Genomic DNA, 24875 nt, shown 5'->3' on the forward strand with positions numbered 1-24875 from the left:
CAGGGGCCACACTTGGGGTCTTCTTGCCCAAGAGCACACATGTCCCACCCAAGATGTGAGTAGCCAGGCACAAGTAGCCGTGCGTGCTCAGCCCTCACACTGGCACCATCCAGGCAGGGGACATCACAGCAACTGCTGACCAGTGGGCAAGATTGACTCTGCTCCGGGTGATGGAGCACGTTACTTTTGAAAAAAAAAAACCAAACCTTGTCACACCATCTTGCCTGCTCCACAAGAAGCACATTGGCCCGTGACACTCCCTGCTGTCCCACAGCAGGGCATTTTCCCTGGGAACCAAGTGCAAAACCAAATTTCTGCTACTTAAAAATTAAGCTCAGCCTTTTAGCAGTCACACAGGCTGATGGATGAGCACCTGAACGTTCACCCTCTGCCTCCGTCCCCGCCATGCTACGGCTGCCCCTACCCAGAGCAGCTGATGGTTGATGTCGGCTGGCTCTCCATGCGGGTAGAGGCTTTTCATTTCTCTTGGTGTTAAAAAGATCAGTGCTTTTTCATGTTTGAGATGTCATCTGGTGATTCCTCAGGTAAACCAGATCAGCAGTTGACAGCAATGTTGACAGCTTATTTTTCTTTGCAGAACAATGTCATTACTTGTGTTTTTGAGGAGTACAAACCCGTTGATGCATAAAATGTATTTCAGTTAAAGGAGTACTGCCAATTGACAAAAAAAACCCAACCAAACCCTCACGCTGTTACCTACGTGTGTTATCTATCTGTGTTACTTTGTTTACCAGAAATGAAAAGTAGGTTTTTTCCTCTATTTTCTTTGGTTTGTTAGTAACCAGTGTTTCCTCTGAATATCCAGGTTATTAATTGTTTTCCCCTTTTGTTTTGTGTGAGTGTTTCATATTACAGTGAAGAAATCAGTCTCACTAGGAAAATGTGATTGCACTAGTACAGAAGCTGGCTGGGGATTCAGGACTGGGGTTTTAAGCAAGGTGCTCAATTGATGTTGGATCTTAGGTTTTTATATTACATACTTAATCACAGCATATAATCCTGTGACTTGTTTTTAAGTAACCTAGCTTTGAAGCTCAGAATGAAAAAGTGTGTTGCTTTAATGATAACTCTGTAGGTTCTCATCAAAACGAAAGTTTGGTCTCATTATCCCATTGTTCTCCTTTTCTTTTTTCTCCAAGCTGCCTGTCTCGTCCTGGGTTGTATGATTTTTCCTGATGGCTGGGATTCAGATGAGGTAAAACGGATGTGTGGTGAAAAGACAGACAAGTACACGCTGGGGGCTTGTTCAGTCCGCTGGGCATATATCCTGGCGATTATTGGAATCTTGGATGCCCTGATCCTCTCATTTCTGGCATTTGTGCTTGGCAACAGACAAGACAGCTTGCTAGCAGAGGAGCTCAAGTTGGAAAACAAAGGTAGGACTGCTTTTAGAAACACTATTATTGGGTGGCCTAGGGGGCATTTGCTTAAAATCAATTATTGGTTTCATTTTATTTTATGCTTCAAAGTTGGCATGCTGGCTTGCTTCCTAAGTTGCTGGGAAAGAAGAAGTGCAAGGGGCAGAGGAAGTTTTGTTTTTCAGCCTCCAAAGTCTAAGAATGCTCGAAATTGCCGTAATTGCTGTACTATGCATGACATTCTTAATAGTATTTAGAGCTGTAGATGGTATTGGTTTTGTGTTACTCACTTGTACATTATTTCATTAGCATTTAAGTTTCACAATTTCCATCTTTTTCTGTACCCCATGCAAAATTTGTTCATTTGGTTCCTTTAGGATTTTGCATTATAAATGTGAATGGCTGTAATACGGCATTTGTGTTAGCACAGTACACAGTAAGGGGGGGGGAGTGTTGACTTGGGAGATGGGCTGTGAGCTATGTGACGGGACTGCCTATACAGCCAAGCACCAGTGGACTAAGGATCAGAGCCAGCAGTGAAGAGGAATCCTAGTTCTTGTTTGATTGTGTTGCTTTGAGCTCATTAGTCAGCTCATGGGAATCTAGGATGCTGTAGTAACTGAATATTCATGCAGTGAGTTGGGGATAAAACACATTTCTAGATTAAGAACATGAAACTGGCTCAGGCCAGCAGTTGGTCATGCAGTTGCGAGAGGGGAGATGCTGTTGGGTGAGTGTGTGCAAGCCTGGCTGATTTCTGGGGCCCCTTCCCCTTTTGCTCCCCCAGCACCCGCAGCTGTGTACCTGATGTGACAGATACCACAGAGGGCACATTGCCTTGTCTCTGTAATGGGCCTGTTGTCCCTGGATCTGTCTAATCCTTTCTGAAGCTGCTGATAACTGTTGGCTTCTGCAGTGCTGTGTGGCAGCAAGTTCCTGAGGCTCACTACTGACTGCTAAAGAAGTACTTTATTTTATCTGTTTCAAAGTGATCCCCTACTAGTTTCACCGAGTGTCCTCTAGTGCAGGATTCTGCATTCAGCACATCCACCACCTATGCAATTTTGTAGGCTGCTTCTAATAATAGCAAAGATATTAGGAGCCCTTCACCACTGGATTGGAAATCAAAAGCTGTTTGGCAGCCTGTGTTGTACAAAAATAGCTGGCCTCAGTCCTGCTCCAGAAGAACCATTATCCGTATATCTGAAAGCACCAGTACAGTGGCCCCAGCTTGCTGAATTGCAGACAGTCAGCACACTCAGCCCAAAGATAAATGGACTTGAAGATTGAACTTCACACACAATTCCAGACCTTGTTAGAGCCTGCTAACGTTGTGGGTTAAAGAAAGTGTGTGTTGCTTGCAATTGCATGTGTACATCTGTTCTGCAGGTAAACTGAAGCCATCGGTTTCAAGAACTGTCCCTGTAGCCCTTTTCTGTAAGGATAATACTCATCTGCATTTGAAACTTAAAATACTTACCAGAAGGGCATTCACAGCTATGCCACAAGTGTTTTTGGCATCAGCACCATGTCTGATTTGTCTATACCATACAAAGCTCATGAACCCGACAACTACTTGTATCAAAAAACCTCATCTGTTTTGGCACCTTATGAGCAAAAAACAGCTTCTGGAGACTCATCACCTCTCACATCGCTGGCACAAGCTCCTGCCAGAACATTTGGTCCTCAGCATGTCAGACAAAATCATTCAACAGCTAATTTTCCTTGATTAAACACAGAAACATACCATACCACTAGCTACAAAGCAAATCAGAACTCAACAAAAAGGGACCCACCCCACTTTCCCCTGCCCAGTCAAGCCTGATGTTCACCACTTTTTAAACTTATCTTTCAAATGAAAAGAGAAAACGGCAACTTGCCTTCTAAAAAAGACATCCTCTGCCCTCTTGTCCCAAAAAGCTTCTGCTAAGGAATGACAGGGCAAGTCTAAATTCCCCTGCAGCTCCCTGGCTTTTCTGCACCTACATGTGTTGCTGCCAGGCACAGCTGTAGCCCCAGAGGAGTCCCAGGAGAATACAGCGGTGGCAGGGGTGGCATGGGGACATGGCAGGTACCAGTGCCAGCAGAGCACCAGCTCTCCCCTTTGCTGGCCAGAGATCAGTCCTTCTTCTGGCCTTTTGGACACTAGAAAAGCCTGCGTGCAACCTAGTAAGCAACAAGGCAGGAACACTTAATTCCCTCCTGTGGTCTCTGATCTCTACTGGCCAGGCTGCAGTTTGCCATCCCCAACACCGTGCTGATGGAGCAGGGCTCTGGAGCATGGTCCCCGCAAAGCAAGGAGAGGTTCCTGCCAAAAAGGTTGCACTCTGAAATATGCACTGGAATGTGTAGGTAGTGTTCATGTATTTTTGCAGTTGGAAGTTATTTAACGATGTTTAGGAGGAAGATTTTGGGTTCATGTGGCCAGAATTGGTGAGGCAAGTTTTGTAATCCTGGTGGTCACTGGCTGCATGCTCAGGTGATCAGTTTGGGGCAGTGGTCTGTGGTTAGAGGAGGTGTTGATTACTTACACCATAATGATGAAGAAGCTGGTAGAATGTTAGGGCCAATGCTTGTCCTTGAGCTGGCACCAAACAACCTCCAGTCTGCACCCCTGGCACACACTGCACATGCATGAGAGCTTTGACACTTACCCCATAAACTACATCCCCTTATCCCCTTTCAGGTTAAGAGATACTGCAGCATTAGTCCACGTGAAGGGTATCCATGCGCCTCTGGATGGGAAAATACTGAAATATGCAAATATCACTAGCATGCCTCTCGTATAGACAAGAAAGTAAGACTAAGGATATAAGCAATACCATCCTCAGCCTCCCAAGCTACTCTTACAATGTGAAGTCAAAGCCCTCATAACCAGTAACCATGATGATTAAACACTCCCCATCACTTCTTCCCCCTCCTCATCTATGTGAGATCTGTCTCCAGGCTTGTGCTGGCTCCTGCTACTAGATTGGCAGGTGTGGATGAGGAGCATCCCTTTCTCAAGGAGGAGTGCCTGTGCTGCTGCTGTCTTCCAAGGGGCAAAAAAATGTGGCTGGATTGTCAGGGCTGTCTGTTGGGTGGAACCTCAGGGACTCCTTCCCCTTGGTGGTGGGGATGCCCTTTGGTCACAGGCCTGGGATGGCCAAGGGATGGCCTGGGATGGCTAAGGTGTTCCTTTAAGGGACAGTCATGGCTCCATCATTGCTTTTTGGAAGAGTCTGCCTGGGGAGCAACCAACACTGTACCTGAGAGGAACCTCCGCTTGCCCTGGCAGCTCTTCCTCTGCTGCAAGGGCATTAGTCCCATGCACGTAGATATCATTATGCGGTAGCTCAGCGGGGGGGAAGAGACAATAAATTAAGTATAAGAGTCACAACAGAGTTCATGTATGTGGAAAATCCTTCAAGAACAAGAAATTACTAGCCAATGATCAGCTGGGCAGATGTTTTCTTAATCAGGTAATAGTTCTGTCTGGACGCTTCATTGCAGATCGGCTCCCACAGGCTCATTAATGAGAGCCTGCGGTGGCTGTGCGAGTACCCGGCACAGCTGTTTCTGAGCATTGGTGAAAGGAAACAGTTAAAAGTATAAGCAGCAACAAGACGGTAAAAAGGTGAGAAGATGACAGAAAAAGAGCAAGCTGTACTTCTCTGTAGACTTACTATGCTGAAGTGTCCACCTGCTCTGTGCTTTTGATGATTACAGTTCTGTATTTTTCCATAGGTTAATGAATGCTTGTAAGTAAGGAATTTGACTGTTAAAAGTATTCGTGGCAGAAGATGGATGTATTTTTGCCATAAAAGAAAGTTTCCTTTTTTCACTACGTGATAAAAATAGTGCTTACTCATTTCTTACTTGCTTAGGTGTAAGAGTAAACTACCATGCAGGTTTCACATCTGAGAAATATAATTCAAATTTAGCAGACTTTCTTCAGGTCATAATCTATTTAATGCAGTTTCCTAATCATGCAAATTTTACACAACAATCTGTCCCTTTCTCATTTAAAAAATCATCTTTTGAAGAAAAAAGGTATTTTACAAAGACTTTCCTATTATGTTTATGCCACTAGCAAAAGGAGGGGAGAGAACAGTATTACATGGTTTTCTTTAATTTATAGGAACTAATGGTAATGACTTTTGAAGGCCTGTATGTTATTAAACTAATGGCGTGCAGGGTGATAACAAATAGTTAGAATCCATCTTAGCTTTAAGCTTCATCAATGCCATTTTGAGTGAGCCATCAACATCACACATAAACCTGGATGTGCTGTGTAATGACATAATTTAACATTTTTAACTGTAATGTCTTAATGACATAGAATTAAAGTTCTGGCCAAAGCATGAAGAGACCAAATGAGAAGTTTCCAAAAGAAATTGAGAGTGCAAAACAATTACTTTTATGGTAGAAAGTGGTAATATTGTCTGCATTATGAGTGAAAAATACAAGTTTAGAAGAAACTATCCTGTTAAGTACTTAGCAGTCAGAGCAGGTGGGTGATGCACTTTGTGGACAGCTGTGGGTTTTCTGATGGGTAGGTAGAACAGCTTCACAAGGTGTTTATGTTTAACATTTGACTCATCGTTGGGGCCCATATGGTCACAGATAAGCAATTTGCACAAAAGATTTCCTGGAGTTACAAGCCCAGGGCCAAAACAGATAAAAGGAGCTGGGAGCTAGACAGGAGATTTGAAGGATTCATCTACCTTGCAGTGATTGCAGCTCACGTGGACTCAAACTATACCACATTGCTCCCAACAATGATGTTGCAGAAAGCTGCCCAACCTGGGACTTGACAGTTGGTTGACATTTACACCCTCATTATTCTCCATAGCAGTATTGTCAGGGCCTGATCCAGGTTGCTGAAGGCTGGCTCCATACATCTGCCTGAGCTGCAGTCACTGAAGAATAAACACATTTAAAGATAGAAGCTAAGGTAAAGTTGCTTCTTGGTGACAAAGCAGTTTTCCGTAAAAGAAAAAAAATAGTCTTGCACAGAGATTTGTGCGTCTTTGGCTAGAGAAACATCTTCTGTAAACAAGAACAGTCTACCCACATGGTTGCTGCTGCAACAGAAAACCATCTGCAAAAGCCCTAGTATCTGAAGCTGAGTGACAGGGGGGCAGCAGCACTCTTGTTCCTTCAAAGAACTACATGACAGAGTGTGCATCAGCTGTCATTCTTCAAAAGAATAGCTCAGACCACAACACGTGCAAAACCGCTGCAAAATTGCAAAGCCCTGCTTATCAGCATGTCATTCTCCTGGCATACGCTCACAAATATTCAGGCTAAGTTGTTCAAAGCTAGGTAAATAAACATGAATATTGATACCTGATTTAAGTTTTCACATATAGCCCCAGTAGTAATAGAGTACAAATCCTGTCAGAACACCATGTATATCCATGTTCTCTAACCAATAAATTTATATAGTCGCTTTTTTGTAAAGTTGTGTACTCTCTGACTCCTCCTGAAACACAAAAAGCACCTTTTCATGTCAGTGAGCATGTACTTTTCAAAACTAAAAATACTTTCAAAAAAAAACCGCAGGATTTGTTACTGTCTCCCCTTATTCAGACTGGTATTGCTCTTCATGTCTGCTACTCTCCTCCGATCCTTCCTTTCTGAAGGGTTCAAGAGTCACCCACTTCAACCTCCTGCTGCCTCGGTGTGTGGCTCCATGTTCAAATCACTTACGGTGACTTTGAACTCAGAACCAGCTTGGCCACTTACATTTCCATTTGAGAAGGGAAATGTGGAAGAAACTCACTGGGGAGTGTTCTGTGATGGATTGCTATAGACAGCCCACCACATGCACTTGCCAGGCTGCAGCTGGCCAGAGGAATGTGTAACTGGGTCAAAGGTTTATGTTCTTGCCTCAGGGGAGAAGTATTTAAGTACCCTGCTTTTCAAAAGCAAAATCAGGCTCTTCTTTGAAGCCTACAGCCATAGGTTCCAGGCTGGGAATTCCTGGGCTTCAATTCTAGCTTCTAAACATGATTCTCTGCCATGTCAGCCAAGAACAGCTTGTCACAGCTGTGAAGCACTCACATGTTCTCTTTCAGTTTCAACTGACAAGTCGTTCATCTATCATAGCATCACTGCAATTAGCTCCAGTTGTTTATTTCTTTGTTTAATTGCAACCTATTTTCCTCCAGGTATCACCTCCACAATGAGCTACAAGAAGCTCTGAGTACAAGAACAGTAGGCAGGTAGTACAAGACACATTTAATCTAGAAACCTGCAACTAGAAGCCAAAATAGCAGATGTTTTTATAAAATTTTTTCCCAAAAATTTCCTTCTTTAGATCATGGCAACCATTTGCCTATGATTTCAACTATATAAATAATATTTTTAAGAGAGAAAACACAAAAGATAATCATGGAGATTTTGTTGTGTTTGGTGTCAGAGGAAACTGAATCTCTCCAGGATGAAGATTCTCAGAGCACTGCTGTAGGATCTATGCCCAAGGTATGAACTTTTATCCAACAGCTCCAGCCACTGGATTTTTGGGCTCCCCCCTCCACAGCCGTCTACAGCATGCTGTTAAGAGAAGGCTGGAAGCCTGAGCACCTCCAACTTGAGGAGAGAACATCCTCAAACTAAGGCAGGCAGAAGATCAAAGTATTTTGGACATTTTAGTAGAAACTGAAGGGAAGAAACTGAGAAGTGAGACCACAAGTCAAGGTTCTTTGATACAGACTTAGAAGGCACTTCCAGATCATCCTTTTGAAAATGTCTACTTTCATGTTTACAAGCATGTGAGAAGCACATGCATATGCATGTGAGAAGGTGCTTAGATTTTTCTACTGGTATTGAGTGGCAGTAAGGCAAAAGCCCTGGAGAGGTGTTCTGAATAGCTGAGTTTGATTCCCGGTTCTCTTAATGAGCTTGGATCTAACATTTAATTTCTCCATTTCTCTGTCTTTTAAATGGGGAGGAATGAGACTAACCTTGTTGATAAGGTATATTGTGGTTCAGCCATGAAAGGTGAATTAGAAAAGGTAAATGTGGTGGAATTATTATTAAAGTATATATTCCAAGACTAAACCCTAATAAAAGTATTTTATCAGGGAACTACTTTAGCAATGTGCTAAATGATGATACTCTTAAGGGAAGGCAAATGAGGCATCAAAACTATAAGTTTAAAGCTGATTAAAATAACTTATTAAATAAAGGTCAATCTTGCAGCAGAGCTGATTGATACATCAGCTGATCCAACAGTTCCTTTCCAGCTCTACTTTCTGTAATGAGAAAGTAAAACTAGTCATAAACATATGCATTAATTACTTAACTGAAGAAGTTGGAGACCGTGAATAAAGAGTCCTAGTTCCCCACTGATTAATGAAGGAAAAACATAGTGAACTGCTTTCTGTCTCGTAGAAAGATGGATCCCACTTGCTGTTACACTCTGTGAGGAGTGCCATGCAGTATCTCGGTGAAAGAAGTTATCATTCTGTTTAATGAGCTCATGATCTGAGGAACCAAGTATGGGGAATTAAGGCATGCTGGTAGCAAAAAGCTAGGCAGCCTCAAAAAATGCTGCTTAAGCAGTATAGGGAACTCAGTGCGTTGTACGGGCTGTGTGCTCAGCCAAAAATTCTGTAGGGCAGCAAGCCACAGAGGGGTTGAACATTACCAAGTGGAGTAGCATGATCCATGGGAATGGGGAATGAAGTCATTAGACAGTGCTGTTACAAGCTACAGACAGTTCTCCGGGCTGGTCAAGACAAGTCCATACAATGCCTGGACAGATCTGGAGACCCGTGTTGTTTACTTAAAAGGAAGCCTATGGCCTGTTACAAGCAAGACCATATTTACTGAGTTAGAAGTCCAACTATGTCATTGCCAGTAGCTGCATTAGAAACGGTGTTTTAAAGTTTGGACAAAAAAAAAAAAAAAAAAAAAAAAAAGGATATTTCACAATACATAGATGTATAGAAGGGAAGTAGCTGACGTGTTTCATTCCAGGTAGGGCTGGTCACACACAAAGATTATCACACCCCACTATCCACACCTTCTTCCCTACTGACAGGAGCCACGTTTGTAGGAGGAACAGCAGAGAATGGGTGAGCTCATGACTCAGCAGCTCTTGCATGAATGTTTTTGGGCAAAGTGTTAATGCAGACTAAATAATGAAGGCAGGTTTGCGCCAAGAATCTGGACTGTGACTGGGAACAGCTGATCTAGAGGACATTTCTGCTGCCCAGCCATCCTGCCACTTGAGAGAGCTGCCTGGGCTGTTCATACCAACTTGCCTTGTCCTCACACACAGAGGAAGCCTGTAGAACTGAGGTGTAACTGCTCCTTCTTGAAGCAAGTTCCAGTAATTTTCTTGGAAATCTTTCTCATGATTTAAAATGTCATTACTTTCATTACCTCATCTCTACAGTGAATTTTTTGTGACTCTTCTTCAGCAGTTTCATAAAGCCAGGATCATTTTCTATCTGCCAAAAAAAAAAAAAAACCACCTGGAAAAAAAATGCAGGTAACCTCTTCCTTTCTGGACATACAACAATGTTGTCAGTAGCTCTAGAATAAAGGAGCTACCAAAAAATCCAAATGACAGCAAGGCAAACAGCCCTGTTTCCCAAAGTTATATTCAATGAGGCATGTAAGTCGTACCTAATGAGATATTTGAGATATCTGTCTCTTCCTGGTTTCTGTTACAAGTGACATCCAAGACCACTTACACAGTAACAAGTAAAAGTTAACCTGTTGGATGCTGGCAGTGTAGATTCTCTCTAGCCAGTCATTATTATATGGCTTTATTCTAGAACCTTAAAACTGTTCATGTTACTTCTGGAGCACTTCCACAGTTGGTAAGTACTTTCTGTTGAGCCCCTCATCTTCTCCTGAATGACAAGCTTGGTGGACTCTAGTCTGTCGTTCCCGCTGACCTCTCTCTCCCTGGATCCCTGGGAACCCTGGCCCTGGGACAGGCCCAGACTAGGGCACCCACATATTTTAGTTCCTTGGCTTATTTAGTGGTGACTTCAAAAAGACCACATTCAGAAACAAAATTAGATTGACATAGCTAAAATCAGCTCACCTTATACAAAATGTTTACTACTATTCTTTTAATTTTTTGATAGATTATTGAACCAAAATCCTCAAAGTTTTTCCACTGGGCATGTTGGACATGATTATGCAGTGGTGGTTGTTTTTTTTTTCATCCTGTGAAATCAGTAAAAATTTTAGAGGGTGGGAGTAAATTGAATTCATTAGAGCAACTCATACGCTTTGTAAACTGTTATGAATCTTACGCTAATCCTTGAGCACAGTTTCAAGCAAAATTTGTCAGGTGTTTTCATGTTTGTCATGTATCAAATACATTTACATTTCCTTTGAAAAATTATCATAGCGCTGACAATAACAAGTGGCTGACCCTTTGCAAATAAAACTCTGAAAAAGCAATAAAGTTCAGGCATCATATATCCTGAGACAAATATTGGTCTACTAGAAAAAGTGCAAGTCTACTAGAAATCATTCGATGGGTTTCAAATGTTAAGGAGAAGAAAACATCGTCAAAGAGTTGATTGGAATTTGGTACAGAAGCCATGCTGGCAAAGTATAAAAGCGACATACTTAGGAAGACAGTGACAAAAACACAGTACTTGCATCTTTAATGGAAATGCTGGATTTGGCAACATGGACAGAAGTAATGCCAAATGGTTAAGGAGCAACTTTTCTTGGGAGAATAAAAATTTGTATCAGCGTTAAGGCTGCATTTCGGTGCCCTTTCAGATCTAGCCTGCAGCATTTAATTGTTGAATTTAAAACGATAGTTGAAAACCTCTGAGCTTTTAGTGTCACATGGCCTCAGCACTTCGACAGCAGAGGCAATAGCTATCTAAAGAGCAAAACTGCCCTCCATTGTTCTGCTGCAGTTTTAGAAGTATGCTTCCTCCTGCTCTGTAGATGTTAATTCTTAGCCCATATGGACAAAGATGACATGTTATTAAATACAATATATCTTCCCATATAACCATCAGCCCAACTGTTGTCCTGAAGAGGACTGACAAGCTTATCTTAAATAAATCCCTAAAAGGGCTCTGAAATGATTAGAAGTTGTGTGTTTACAATGATGCCAGAAGATCAGCAGGTTTATACACTGATCAATCATTTATATGCTAGTGAGCAGCTGGCATCTGAGGCTGTGTCTGCTCATCTGTCAAGCAGTTCTCACAAAGGTTAGAGGTAGTAAAGTCATACTCAGACACAAATATAAGATCCTGATCACAATTTGCCAAGGTGCCACCTTCTTCCCTAAGTCCAGCTCAAGCCCATCCATTGCTTTTCAGTGCAGTTAATGTCCTTGCAGGTAGACGCAGCATATGTGCTCACCCAATTTCAGCCTCAAAAAACATCCGTGGATAGGATAATATTGACCTTTATCGTCTGTACTATGGAAAGTGTTTTTGAAAGAACAACCTGGGAACCGCTGGAGAAGCTGGAGCTGGGTGCAGAGAGGAAGTCCAAGGGCCAGTGCTTGGGTCTCTGGCTCTCACAGGCTGTCTGCTTTGGAAGGGACCAATTCTCCCCATTTCTAGGCAAAGACTAGATCTGACTTAGAAAGAAATATAAAGAGAAGTCCAGGAAGGGAGTCCTGAACGGTGCTGTGAGTTCCAGCAGGAAAACAGAACAACCAGCAGTCTGGGTCCTGTTGGTTTGCCTGAAAGGGTTAGTGGCATCTTCATAGTCTTTCTCTTTCCACCTAAATCGTTACTTTATGCCTATGAATGTGAGCACACATGCTTTCAGTGGTGCCATCCTCTCAGCTTTTGTGCTTATCACTTCACAGAGTGCCTTCTGTAGAGTGCTCTTCCAAGCCTTGAAACACAGATATTTGTACATGTATGAGTATTGGGAACATGCAGGACCCTTCAGAGCACTGGGAGCACAGGAACAGTTACCACGGTAGGGAAATGGGGTAAGCACTGGGAGAGATCCTGGTAGCCAGTGATGTCAGTCCCCGCTATGGCACTGTATTTACTACTTAGATTCTTTTTTAATATAACACCGAAAACCTGACAGGTTAGTCCAGTACCATCTATCCATGCTAAACCCACATTACATTTTGTCCCGTTATTCTTCAGAATATTTTCTAAAGCTCTGCATTCCATCAAAATCACAGTTATCAGCCTGTGTTTGTCTAGACCTATAGTTAACGTTTTTTTCTGACATAAATTAAAGACTTTTATCCAAAACATTGCAGAGAGAAAGTATAATCTCTTTCAAACTAGGGTTTTATTATAAACAATATTAAAAGTTCCATTTTCTTTTCCCGTCAGGTTTCCTGGTCTGTGCCTCAGTTCCACCTTGGTTCTTCTTCCTTGCTTTTCCCTGCCTTTCTCCCCTCTCTTTTCATAGAGCATGTATTTATTTCCCATTTGCTAAGCAAATCTCTTTTATTTTACTTTTATTTCAGCCCTTCAGCTTTCATAATCCCAGGATAAGGTGTTCATAGTTTATATGTTCATAATTATAGAAAAAATATTATATCATCATTTAAGCAGATGAAAACCAGAAGTTAAAGGGATTTTTGTTTGGTTGGTTGGTTGGGTTTTTTTAACGTATGTCTAGTATCACTTTCTAAACTTCAACAGTAAAAGCATTAGAAATGGTATTGTCACTCAGCCTGCTTGGGGAGAGGAGGTGAATGTTATCATGTAATAAGTATACATGGGCTGTTATAGCTATCACTCAGATCAAAGCCTGCTGCATTGACCAATTCCATTTTTTTTTACAGGAAAAGAATGCAGCAATGTATCACTTGTCCAGTCTAGTTAATGTTTTGGGCCTTTTTTCCAAGAGTGGAATTTGTGAACTGGCTAGCTTTGACAGTTTGAGATACTTGGTACTTTTCATTTCTAGATCATTGACTAAAATATAGCGCATATTTGATGAAAACTGACTGAAAATTAAATTTGGAGGATGCCTGATGGCTGAAGTATGTAAAAAAATGTTGGTTTCTGCTCAACTAATAGTAGATGGATGCCAATAACAAAAAAAAAATACATATATCTTAACCCTGTCCTAGCAAACGTTCTAACTAGGGAGACTCAGAAATGAATGGAGAACATACTTTTGGATGCCTTCATCACTGAACTCCTAACTTTAGCTATGTGTTACCTAATTCCAGAATGGGAATTCACCCAGACATGCCTCTGAAATCTCTGAAAATCAGATTGTCAATCTAGTATATATCATGCACCGCCCTGCATCCAATAAAGGATGGAGATTATCCTTGACTCTCCTTTTGTTTCTAGTGCATTTGTAAAAATATTTTTTGTTACCTTTTATGTCAGTAGCCAGCCTGAGTTCTAGCTGGGCTTTCACCTATCTAATCTCGCTGTGTAACCTCATGACATTCTTATAGGCCTCCTGAGTTGCCTGACCCTTCTTCCAGAGGTGGTAAACTTTTCTTTTCCTCCAAAAAAGAGTTCCAGCCAAAGCTCTCTGTCCTTACAGACTTCAGTCTGGGCACATGATGGAGATGGGTGCGGTGTGAATATCTTAGGAGAGACCTGATGCACTTTGGCAGGGCTATATGGTAGAGCCAAAAGTCAAAAGGATGGTTTGTGTCTGCCTTGGAAAATACAGCAGTCTCTTGGCATTCCCAGTCTACTTTGCCATTTGAATCTTATTGAATTAGTGAAGTGAATTAACCTAGTATTTGACACTTCTTTCTCTAGGTTTTTAAGAAATTCAGTCTCCAGTGATTACGGTTTTGCTTTGTCTGCCATTTTCTGGTGAAAGATTAGCTCCCAATTCCCAAGGAACATAATGAGATATTTAAGATAAAAATAGTCCTCCTTTTGTGCTACACTCTCCAGTTTGGATACTCTGATTTTTAACTTGCATTCTCATTTAAAGAAAGAAATTTTGCCTTACAGCAATGAATAGATGGCCGTCCCGTCCTTCCAGGACTGCATGAATATTGTTGCTTTTAAAAAGATGATGACAGGCAAACCAGTCTTGGCACTACAGTGGCAGGTCATGCGCTTGCACGCTGCACTACACATTTGGATAACACAAGTAAAGGAACTGCATGTAGTTCAGAGTTCTGAGTTCAACTGTTCAGAGTTGCAACTTGTCCAAGTCCTGGAGTTAAATTCATATACTTTCAGAGCTGGTAGCGAGGATGACATTTCTGATTGTTGTATTTTCCTGTCCTCAAAGAAATAGAAGGACTTTTTCAACAACAATCAATATATTCAGAAATTGGACTTTAGTTTCAGCAATGTTGCCATGATTCCTTATGGCATGATGTGTACCAGCTGATGTCAAATCAACCCAAACCTAGTTAAAGAGCCTTTTTTGACAAACTGCAATTGCAATGAGCAAGAGTATTTCAAGAAACAAAGCCTTTTAATGGATGGCTGTTGAATTTAATGCTTTGCTTTAGTTGGATTTTTTTTTATGTTAATACATCTTATTTTGATAACTGAAGGCAAAAATTTCTTACTTTTCCATCAAAATAATTTCTTTATGAAACTACATTGCTCATCTGCCCACCTGTTTATCAGTTCTTCTCCCTAATAACTTTCAAACGTGTTGTCCAATTTCAACAAAATTTAACAAAGGCTAACACTGTAAAAATGTCAAACTCCCCAAAGTATTCTGAAGATCAGTGGGTGGATAAAAAGAGAGCATTAGCTAGTGAACTCACTAAGAGAAAGCCAGGAGATTCAGTGCTTAACAGCACTTTAGCTGACCAAGTCAGCACAAATCTCATTTCAGATATTCTGCACTGTCGGCCTTTTCTTGATCATCTGTCATGCTCAGTAAAGTCAGCTAGAGTACATAGGAAACAAGGCAAGCGGTATTTCTGTACATATATGTTCGTGTGTGTGTATATATATAGATATATAGAGAGATATATAAAAAAGTGTAGGGAAAGTGGAATGAAGCCAAGAGTCCAGTAGGAGAGAAGCTGTAAGAGACATCTGGGAGCATGTGGGAAGCATGGGAATTTGGAAAGGTCTGGGGTGTGAAGGGAGCTGGAAGTACTAGTGAAGGAACCGAGGACATGAGAAACACAGGTATCATAGACAGAAGGTGCATGAATGGAAAAGCAGACAGGGTATTGCTATGGAGGTGTCATGGGGCTGTGCCAAAGGAGCTGGGTCGTTGTACTCTGGCCGTGTAGGAGGAGGGGGGCACTGAAAGCCGGGCTTCGCTGATTCCTTGTACCACTCGTGCAACATTAGGCTTATTTAAAACTGACCAAGAAAAAGGTTATTCAAGTATCTAAATAACTCACAAAGTATTTAATGAAATATTTTGGTTTAACTTTAGAAAAAAAGATACCATAGGAAGTAATGGGAACCCCATTTTTTCAAAAGAAACTGAAAAGTTCTGTTTCAGTTTAGCCCCAAACTATTTTTTTCCACTGCTTGCTTCAGCCATTGAACTGAAAAATTGGTTATTTACCGAACAGCCATACTTAAAAATATTTGCAACGCAGGCATGGCCAGTACCTTTCATTCAGAGCTTTGCTGTGGGGACAGCTCACAAAACGTGCTGGGGAACCGGTGCTCCCTATTAAGTTCTGGCTGATAAGATCTCAGGCTGTGCTTCGGAGAATTTGTTCCCTTGTTCAGCCAAAGATAAACAAGGTAGAACCAACCAACCTGCCTCCACTGATGATAATCTTCCTAGAAGATGCTATCATTTCAGCAGCCTCTGTAAGAAACTTTCCTGAAGGTCGGCGCATACAAAATAATCAATTCTCATCTACAGATTACAGTTTGAATGTGCCAAATGCTACCAGGGCTTATGATACCTGGTTCGTGAGAGGAAGTCTACAATACTGATTGAAGACATGACATTTGCTGCAGCTGACAAACTGAATGGACCACGGGCCATGTCTGGGGAAATTCTTCTAGCTTCCAGAAAACACATACTAACTACTTCTAATGAGCAGCAGGCAAGCGATGCCCACAGTACAAGTGGTCTGTAGATAAGCAAAAAGCTATATTCACAAATAACTGTTGATCAACACTTTGCAGCAATTTCCTTTAAAAAGAGAGAGAAGAGCTGGTCTGGGAAATTCAGCGTTTTGAAGATGCAGTGTTTCTCTTGTTATGACTGATGAAAACGTGGGATATAAGCATGTGCCATTAGCATGCAGCCTCACCGGCACTGCACAAGGGTATACTACATCTGGCAGCTCCACCCCAGCTTCGGTCACCTTTTAGGCTGAACCCACACCCAGCACCTCCAACAGACAGTGTGGGGCATGAGGGGACTTTTGCCAGTGGAGTGAACGCCTAAGATAAACCTCCATCTCCTGATCTCTGCTGTGGCTGCAACAAACTACTGCAACTCTCACAGCAGTGTGAGCAAGATCTGAATCAAGTCTGTAATCTTTGTTCTAACAAAACTGAAGACAGTTTTGTTCTCCTGAAACAAGAACCTCATTATCCTCTGTCCAGCTGGCTAAACCTAGAGATCAACCCGGAGCCAGATTGTAACTGCCAGTTCAAAACATCCAAAAAAAAAAGATGGGTAGAATGCAAAGTTGATGGTACCCAACGGAAAAATCTTAATTCAGTTACTTTGCATGCTGAGACAGTTTTAGGAGAGCGTTAGGTACATCTAAACTTGGCCTGTGGCAGCATATTCTTCCATGCACGTGCCTCCCTTAGCTTGGGAGGGAAGGAGGTCACAGCATCACTGTGGCAACGTGATGGGTTTGGAGGTACTGGCCCTTAAGGGACACTGTTCACTCCAGGCCTGGAAGCAGCTGCAGCAGCATGGCTCCATACCAGCACTGAGCCCAGAGGCGACGCACGTCAGCACAGGGTTGAGCTGACACAGCCGTATTGGGTTTAGGACTCAGCTAATATCCACACAGCACCTCGTGCCAAGAGAATGTGCTTTGAGCTGCTGGTTTGGTCTCTGCATGTCAATTTCTGTTGGTCATTTCCCTCTGGATGTTGCTGAGATGCTGTTTCCATCTGGAAAGGAGCATTTTAGGTATTTTTGTCTTTGGCCGTGTGTGTATCGCCTAATGGAGCACAATGCACAAATTCCCTAAGCTCACAACAACCCACGCAGACACAGGGCAGAGCCTGGCTCAGGTCTTCACAGTCTCATAGCTGTGTTATTGCAGTACTGCCCAAGATAAGAAACCCTGTTGGTGTGCAGAATTTATGGCCTTGAGCAGAGAAATAGCCCCGTCACAGCTGCATCCCCCCTTTCAGGCAGAGGCAGCTGCACAGGGTGCTCTGAGTTGTGTCATTTTGTGTGATGAACAAACACCAAGTGTCCCCCAGCATCACTACCCAGTCTGCCTCATCAAGGGCTTGTCTCACCCTCTGCAATCAAAATAAGTACAGTTAGGTGCAGGAAAGGAAGAAGTAATTCAGTGCTGGAATAACTACAGTTGGCTGGATTCAAAATGAGCACGGTATTTTTGCTCAAAAGCACCCAAAAAGCAGAACAAGATGAGGCTAGAATCTGTCCTCACCTTGAGGCCAGAAGAGAGGCGTGGACAGTGAAAAGACTGTTTCCAGTTCTGTATGACTTTGGAAAAAGCACATAACTATTCTGTGCCTCAGTTTCCCCATCTGTTCTGCAGAGGCTCCAGCACTGTTGCTTGCCTCCAGCATCTTCTATAAGGCTTTTTCAATTAACACATCTAAAATGGTTGGAGTTCCTCATAAGGATCAATAAAAGTGCATATTACTGTAAAAAAGAATTTGCTAAAAATAACTTTCATCAAACTGAGGAAGTTGAAAGAAGGTGCTGTTTTGTTCAAACAACGTAAGGGAGAGCCAGAGAGGGAACAGCACAAATCTCATCCTACTCAGATGGAGAAGACCAAGTGGCATTGCAGGCATTGCGTCTGCACGGCGCAGCTGTATGTCCCAAACCAACTTGCATTTCTCTGGCAAATGCAGCGGGTGAGGTGTGTCTATATATAGCGAGCAGGGCAGGATGTGATGGAAGGGCAACGATGCTGGGGGGGACAAGGTGACATCTGCTCCTCGCGGTGCCGAGCAGCTTGGCAGGCGGCTGCCATGCTCCTGGCTGCCAGGCAGGATCCAGCCAGAGCTGAGCGCTGCTCTCATTAATGCCACGCTCTCATTAATGCTGCACCAGGCTCCTCTGCGCTCTGGTCGGCTCAGGGCTTTTGCTTTTTTTGCTTATGCAAGCAGCGGCCCCCAAATCTGTACTGTACAGGGAAAAAAACTGTCTCATTGATCAGCAGGTTCAGCAGGACCCATGTGCATTGAGTTATTGCCAGGAGAAACTTCAGCTGCTGTAGCAACTGTTCTGGCTGAGTTGCTGGAGATTGGCAGTAAGAAGCTTTCACCAAGATACATACAAATAAAACTCATGCAGTTGCTTTGATATCTCGGTCTTTGTTTGCTACAAGCATTCATATCAGCAACTGGCTAACTCACAGCAAATTCCAAGAAAGTGTGACCAAAGAAGTTGCATGTCCTGCAGAGGATTTCTCCGTGTGGCTTCACCTCGCTTGTTAGGAATCTTTGATTTTTTCCTCCTCTCTCCAAAAGTTTCAGATATTTGATCAGGAAGAAGATACCACATGAATTTATGAACCATCCTCCCAGAACAAACGAGCAGTGAGCAGAAGACGAAGCAGCTCAGAACGGCACAAGCAGAACAAGCAGGTTGAGCTGTGAACAGCAAATGTGTGGAAACCAAACCCTGTTACCACAGAAAACACTAGTGGAAAACAGGGAGTTAAATTCGCTGAATAAAACATTTGTTTGCAGAAGTTTTCCCCACTCTCCCAATTGACTGTGCAGTGGTTTCCATGCAGTTTTCCAGCAGGTATTTGGTCCAAGCCAGTTTGTCAGATGGAGAAATGGCTGGGTTTCTCCACAAGCAGCTGCTTCTGCCCCCAGATCAGTTAGGGATGGAGCTGCACCACCAGGAGGTGCCTCCAGCCTGCACGGCGTTGGGGCGCCAGGCGTGTGCGGCGGCGGCGGGGCGGCCGCTGTGCGCAGGTGCCCGCAGCCCCCCCCGCCCGCCAGCCCGTGCCAGCCGGCTCCAAGGCGGCCCCGCCGCTGGGCAAGGCCGAGCCCTCAGCCACGGCGGCGGCGCCCCCGGGGGGACAGATCGCAGCGGGGGGGACCCCGGGCCGGGGCAGGGGGTGCCCGGAGGGGGCCGTGCCCCCGGGGGCGGGCAGCCCGCGCCGCGCCGCGCCGGAGCAGCTCCCGGCAGCGGGGAGCGGAGCCCCGGCCGGGGCCGGGCTGCGGGCAGGGCCGGTGCCCCCGGGGGCGGGGGGCCCGGGCTGGAGCAGCCTGTGCCCGAGGGGCTGCGCCCCGCGGGAGGGCCCCGCGCAGGAGCGGCCCGGGCAGAGCTGCAGCCCCCCCGCGGGAAGGGCTCCCGCTGGAGAAGGGCCTGGAGCAGCGTCTCCCGCGGGAGGGCGCGGGCTGGAGCCGGGCGGCGTGTGAGGAGCCTCCCCCGGAGGGGGCCGGGGCGGCAGAGGCGGCGGGGGAGGGACCGGCCGCGGCCCCGGCCCCGGCCCCCAGAGCGATCTCCCTGCCCGGACCCCCGCGGGCCTGGCTGGGGGGGGCTCCCCTGCCCGCCTGGGGGGCACGGACACCAGCCGGGGTTAAACCACCACGCAGCCCTAGGGATGCTCATGCTCCATGAGCGGAGGGGCATGAGCATCTTGTGCTAGTAGAGTTCCCTGCAAAGGTATTCACCTGGATTTCCTTGCAGGTTGTCTGCATGGGTAACATTTTAGTAGCACTGGAAAACTCAATCTTTAAGGGTCTGAAAGAGCATTATAATATGTATCATTCCATCCACATCTTCCTAAGTAACAAAAAAGTATGAAATGGTTAGAAACAGATCATTTGCAATGTATGGCAGCCTGGCTTTTTATCTAAACCACTATTACTGTCACCTTGGGGAGAGAAGCAGCTTTTTTCCAACATAGTAGCAACACAAAAGTAAGATTTCAATTGTAGTAATCGAACTAAAATAAGGGTATTTGATGGTAAGTCTGTTTATCTTTTGTATACGCACTTTTAGTCTCCATTAGAATATATAGTGTGTTGTGGCACAGTAGGGTGTTTTGGATGCTCTCCTTGGATGCACATACACATGATGTGCATTGTATGGGAGCTGATCCAACAGCTCATCACTGCCAGATGAAGGCGATCCAGTTGCCTTCCTCACTTTGAGCCTCTGCCCCCAGGGGCAAGCTCCATCCTTCTGCCTTATGGCTGCCAGGCTGCCTGCTGGAGCTCAGAGGAAGAAAAATTCCTGTTGTGTTAGTGATCAGATCAGATCACAGGGATGTCCCACAAGCTCCAGCAGCACCCACACTGTTGCTGCACAACACAGAATCTGCGGGTTCAGGAAGGAGAGGAGGGAGGGAAAGTCAAACCACCTCTGGATGGCAACAAGCTGTTAGATTGACATGGCTGCTTGCTGGCCTTGAAGTACCTCAGACCCTTTGAAAAGACTGGTGCATCCTGAAGTGATCTGTACATACTGTAAAGGAGGTATTAGCCAGCTGTGCTATTTCATCCGAAGCACCATTAGGAGGGGTTTTCCGCTCAGGTAACCACACAGAAGCCTTCCAGCATTGGCACCTGTTTGCATTAAATGCTGTATTCACTCTAGTTAACTGCAGTGCCAATGTGTGAATGAAATTGGGTCATGATTCTGCAAAATATAAATAAGGCATTATTAACATGTCCATCAACTATTGAGGATGTGATACATTTTGCAAACTGTTCATTAATTCTATACAAAAACAGTGACAGGTACGGTATTGTTTCCACAGCTGGGGGTGAAGGATGTCTCATGTGCAAACCTGCAACATCTGCCTGGCTTGGGGATTTACAATCCTTTTCTTAAAATGAGTAAAATATAGATGAACACTGGAGTCATTCACCTGACACGAGTCAGTAATTACTGACTATTAATCCTATTGTACTTTAATTCTGTGGATTGTAAACCGCTTTTCATTGTGATGGAACAGCATGTCTGATCTACTTGGGAGCTGATGAAACTTAACAGCAGCAAACTCTTTCTTTTTGAGACATGTTGCCTTGTTTAGAAAAGTACATGAATCCAAGTGCCTTACACCCCTGAAACTAAGGATGACTTTACCAGAGCAGGGGCAGAGGGGAGCAGAATAAGGCACCGATTTCCCATGTACACAAGGAGCCTTAAAGCCTTTCACGGAGTGGGATCAGCCTCGCAGGGAGTGTGAGCCTGCCCTGCTGAAGCCACTGGGAGCTTTTCCACTGACCTCAAGGAGAGATGGATCAGGCCATCATGCAATTCCACTGTAAGGAGAGTTAGGCCACGTGATAAAAGCACTGTTATCCTTTGCAGCGAGGGCATCCATGCAGGAATTAAGTGCGCTTTGCAATCACATCTTCTGCTAATTTACCTCCTCTTTCCTCAACAGCTGCCTTTAGATATGCCAGCCTGAGCACAACCGTTTAATGTTGGCACCACACAATTTAATTGAGCTGATTTCCAAAAATATTTGGTGTCTGCCTGGCAGCCTTATAATAGCATATATTTCTGTATTTAAACTTCCGTGATTGCACAAGGAAAGCCAGGATATATGTAAGGAAATATATACAGACACTCTGGGACTCACAGTTATGATGTTGGAGTTACAAGCATGCTTTTTCCCCACTTTGTTTAAAAAGGATGTGTGTAACAGCACTACATTATTACATGTTGTAATTACACAGCCTCATTACATGATTATATGTCTTTACACTAATTACACAATTAAAAACCATTACAGAAATGTTGTGAATATATTTGAATCAATTAAAATATTTTTAAACCCACTGAGGCAACTGACTAACAACAAACCATCTAGGGGTAGCAGGCAAACCTGCCAAATTCATGGTAGGATACCCCACTGGGTCCTCTGAGAACCCCCTCAGAGCTGTTTTACTCTTGGATGAATGGGAAGTGGAACAGCACGGGTAAATGTTAAAAAAAGAACCATTTTGTGCTCCATGTACCTGGAGCAGAATTTTGTAATGCCTTCTAGCGTGGTTGCTCTACAGCAAAAGAATTACAGCCAAGATGTGGTGCCAGTGTCTTGAGAACCTGGAAAAGGTGTGTTGTTAATGGCGAGTCAGGCTGCTGATTCACCGGATTGAATCCAGCCCTATCTTCACGGGGTGGAACCAAATAGGATGGTTGTGAACATGTACAGAGAGCAGGGCTGTACCGAGAGATCTGGACAGAAAACAGAGAGTCTGTGGGGTTCAGGGCCACCAGAGGAGATGGGGAAGACAGAGACAAGGCTGGGGTGCTGGTGGCAGCTCCGCTGCAGTTGGGTTTGGCAAGGGAACATGCTGGAGGCCATTGCGTGGGTGACAGGGCACAAGCACAGGTATGCATGTACATCCACTCTGTCGTGAGCTGCCTGGGTGCCCTACGGTGAGAAGTGTGGCGACCACCTTGCACTGTTGGGGGAGGTCAGCAGAAGGCACAAGGATGTCCCTTCTGCTGTTAACAAGAGGCACGGGATCTGTCCTGCATGGAAAATCCCACTTTCCAGAGAACATCTGGCAGCCTATTGGTGGAAAATTGCAGAGAAATCTGTTTCTACTGGGCATGCTTCTGCTCTTTGGAAAAAGACTTAATTTTTCAAGGCTGTCAATGTACTATTTTCTGTAAGCACTAAACTCACCTGAAACTATTCCAGGCCCTAGGACATTCCCAAAATGAAAAGGAATGTGACCGGCTCATTTATCCCAAACATTGCCAAGGAACAGTCTCATTATGATCACTACCATAGACAATGCGTAGAAGACAATAATTTATTTGGTTTGTCTATATTTTGCTTTCTTTCTGTGTAAGCACTAAGGGATATTAATGCACTGACAGAATTTGTGTGTAGATTAACAGCAGATCAGTAGCCTGACTGATGCAGAATTAGTCATAGGCTGCCAGCCCTGCCAGCAGGGAATGAGTAGGTATTTTTCTGGCATGAGCCTGCTTTGGGAAATCCCACTCCCAGACTTTACAGTTCCTCTTTATACGTGAAAGCGAGAACATTATTTAGGCTTTGATAAGCAACATCTTCTACCTGCAGCATAACCATTAGAAGCTCAGCAGATGTGTTTCATGAGATATATAACCCTTTCGAGCTCCTTTTTATCCTGAAGGCACAATAAAACCTTCACACAAGATAAAGATAGTGAGTCGAACTTCCCTGGTTTTGTTCAGCTTCATGTAAATGTGTTCTGTTTGCAGTTTCGTTCTCCATTCATTCCATATGGTTATTTTAAAATATCTCTATCGGTGTCTCCCTGTATGTATCTCCCACTCCTTTCAGGGCTTTACTTCTATTTCCCTGAACAGCAGGGCTGCTCTGTTCAAGAAGCTGTTCCTTTTTCCTGTTCAGTTCTCACAGTTCAATCACATTTTAATGAACTTCAGAAGACACTCCAGTATTTTTCTCACAATGACTAAGGTACATCCCCTGTAAGTTCAGGCAAGGCTCAGAGGGCAAAACGTGACATGGTATAGATACAGAACCAGTACGCTGGTTTCAAGCACATCACACTAGCAAGCTGATTAAAGCTGTATGTCTCTTGGCCATTGCTTCACACATCCAGCATGGTCAGCTCTGCTGCTTTCCCTGTTTGACCTGAGCAGAGCTGCAAGCAAACTCCGCACAGCAGGGCAGAGCTAGCATCAGGCTAGCTTGTACAGGCACAGCAATGGAGAAGTGGTAGCACAGGCTAAATGTACCCATAAATTAAAGCACCTGGATGCTGCATAATACTAGTGAATGATGCCTACATCATTGCACCTGCCACTGCTGTAAGCCTTGCTAGGTAACAGATAGGCCACAGCTATCCCTGTTTATCTTTGATTACAAGCTGCAATCACATTATCAGATAGCTGCAGCATAGACATATCTTCGTTTGGTTTTGCCTTGCATCCCCAGTATGTCTGTTCTGCAATAGCATGGCCAGTGACAACACAGCCACTAGCACAGTTTGGGTGGGATTCAGATTCAGAAGACACCTGTACGTAGATGCCCGCATGTGTGAGATGCTGAGCTCTTGTATCAGGGGAGGTGTAGTCAGCACTTGTCAATGGAGAGCAGAGTGCAGAGTCAACTCATCCTTCATGGGATGCGCATCAGGTGCCCATGTTTAAGTGCCCACGGCCATTTGAGATTTCCAAGTGGATACGAGATATCCACAGTGTTCTGGGGATGAACTACAATCTGGATATACCTATTTTCACCCAGTGACTTTTAAAGGGGCCTGGAGGGCTGATTTTGATTAGATTCCTGTTTTTTAAACAGTTAATAAACATTACAACCTTCCTCCCAGTGTAAATGAAACTGAAATACAAAAGTGTATCATCCAACTCTTCCAACAGTGAAGGGCAGACACATCCTCCACATCCAGTTTGGGCTCCCTGGCTACATCTGTATTAATCATTTGTACACGAACAAGGGCTGAAGCACTGTCTGCTACTGTCCAGGCTGTTAGCATA

General features: G+C 44.0%; 1 protein-coding gene across 4 annotated transcripts in view; it reads left to right on the forward strand.

Annotated features, from left to right (window-relative positions):
* Positions 1–24875, forward strand: part of LHFPL3 (LHFPL tetraspan subfamily member 3) — a 323142-nt gene that overhangs the window by 240296 nt on the left and 57971 nt on the right. For all 4 annotated transcript variants that reach the window (XM_080392001.1, XM_080392003.1, XM_080392000.1 and 1 more), the window contains exon 2: positions 1161–1397. In XM_080392001.1, coding sequence (XP_080248127.1) covers positions 1161–1397 — 237 coding nt within the window. The remainder of the gene's footprint in view (positions 1–1160; positions 1398–24875) is intronic.

The sequence above is a fragment of the Falco punctatus genome (genome assembly GCF_963210335.1).
Source record: "Falco punctatus genome assembly, chromosome: 6".
NCBI lineage: Eukaryota > Metazoa > Chordata > Aves > Falconiformes > Falconidae > Falco > Falco punctatus.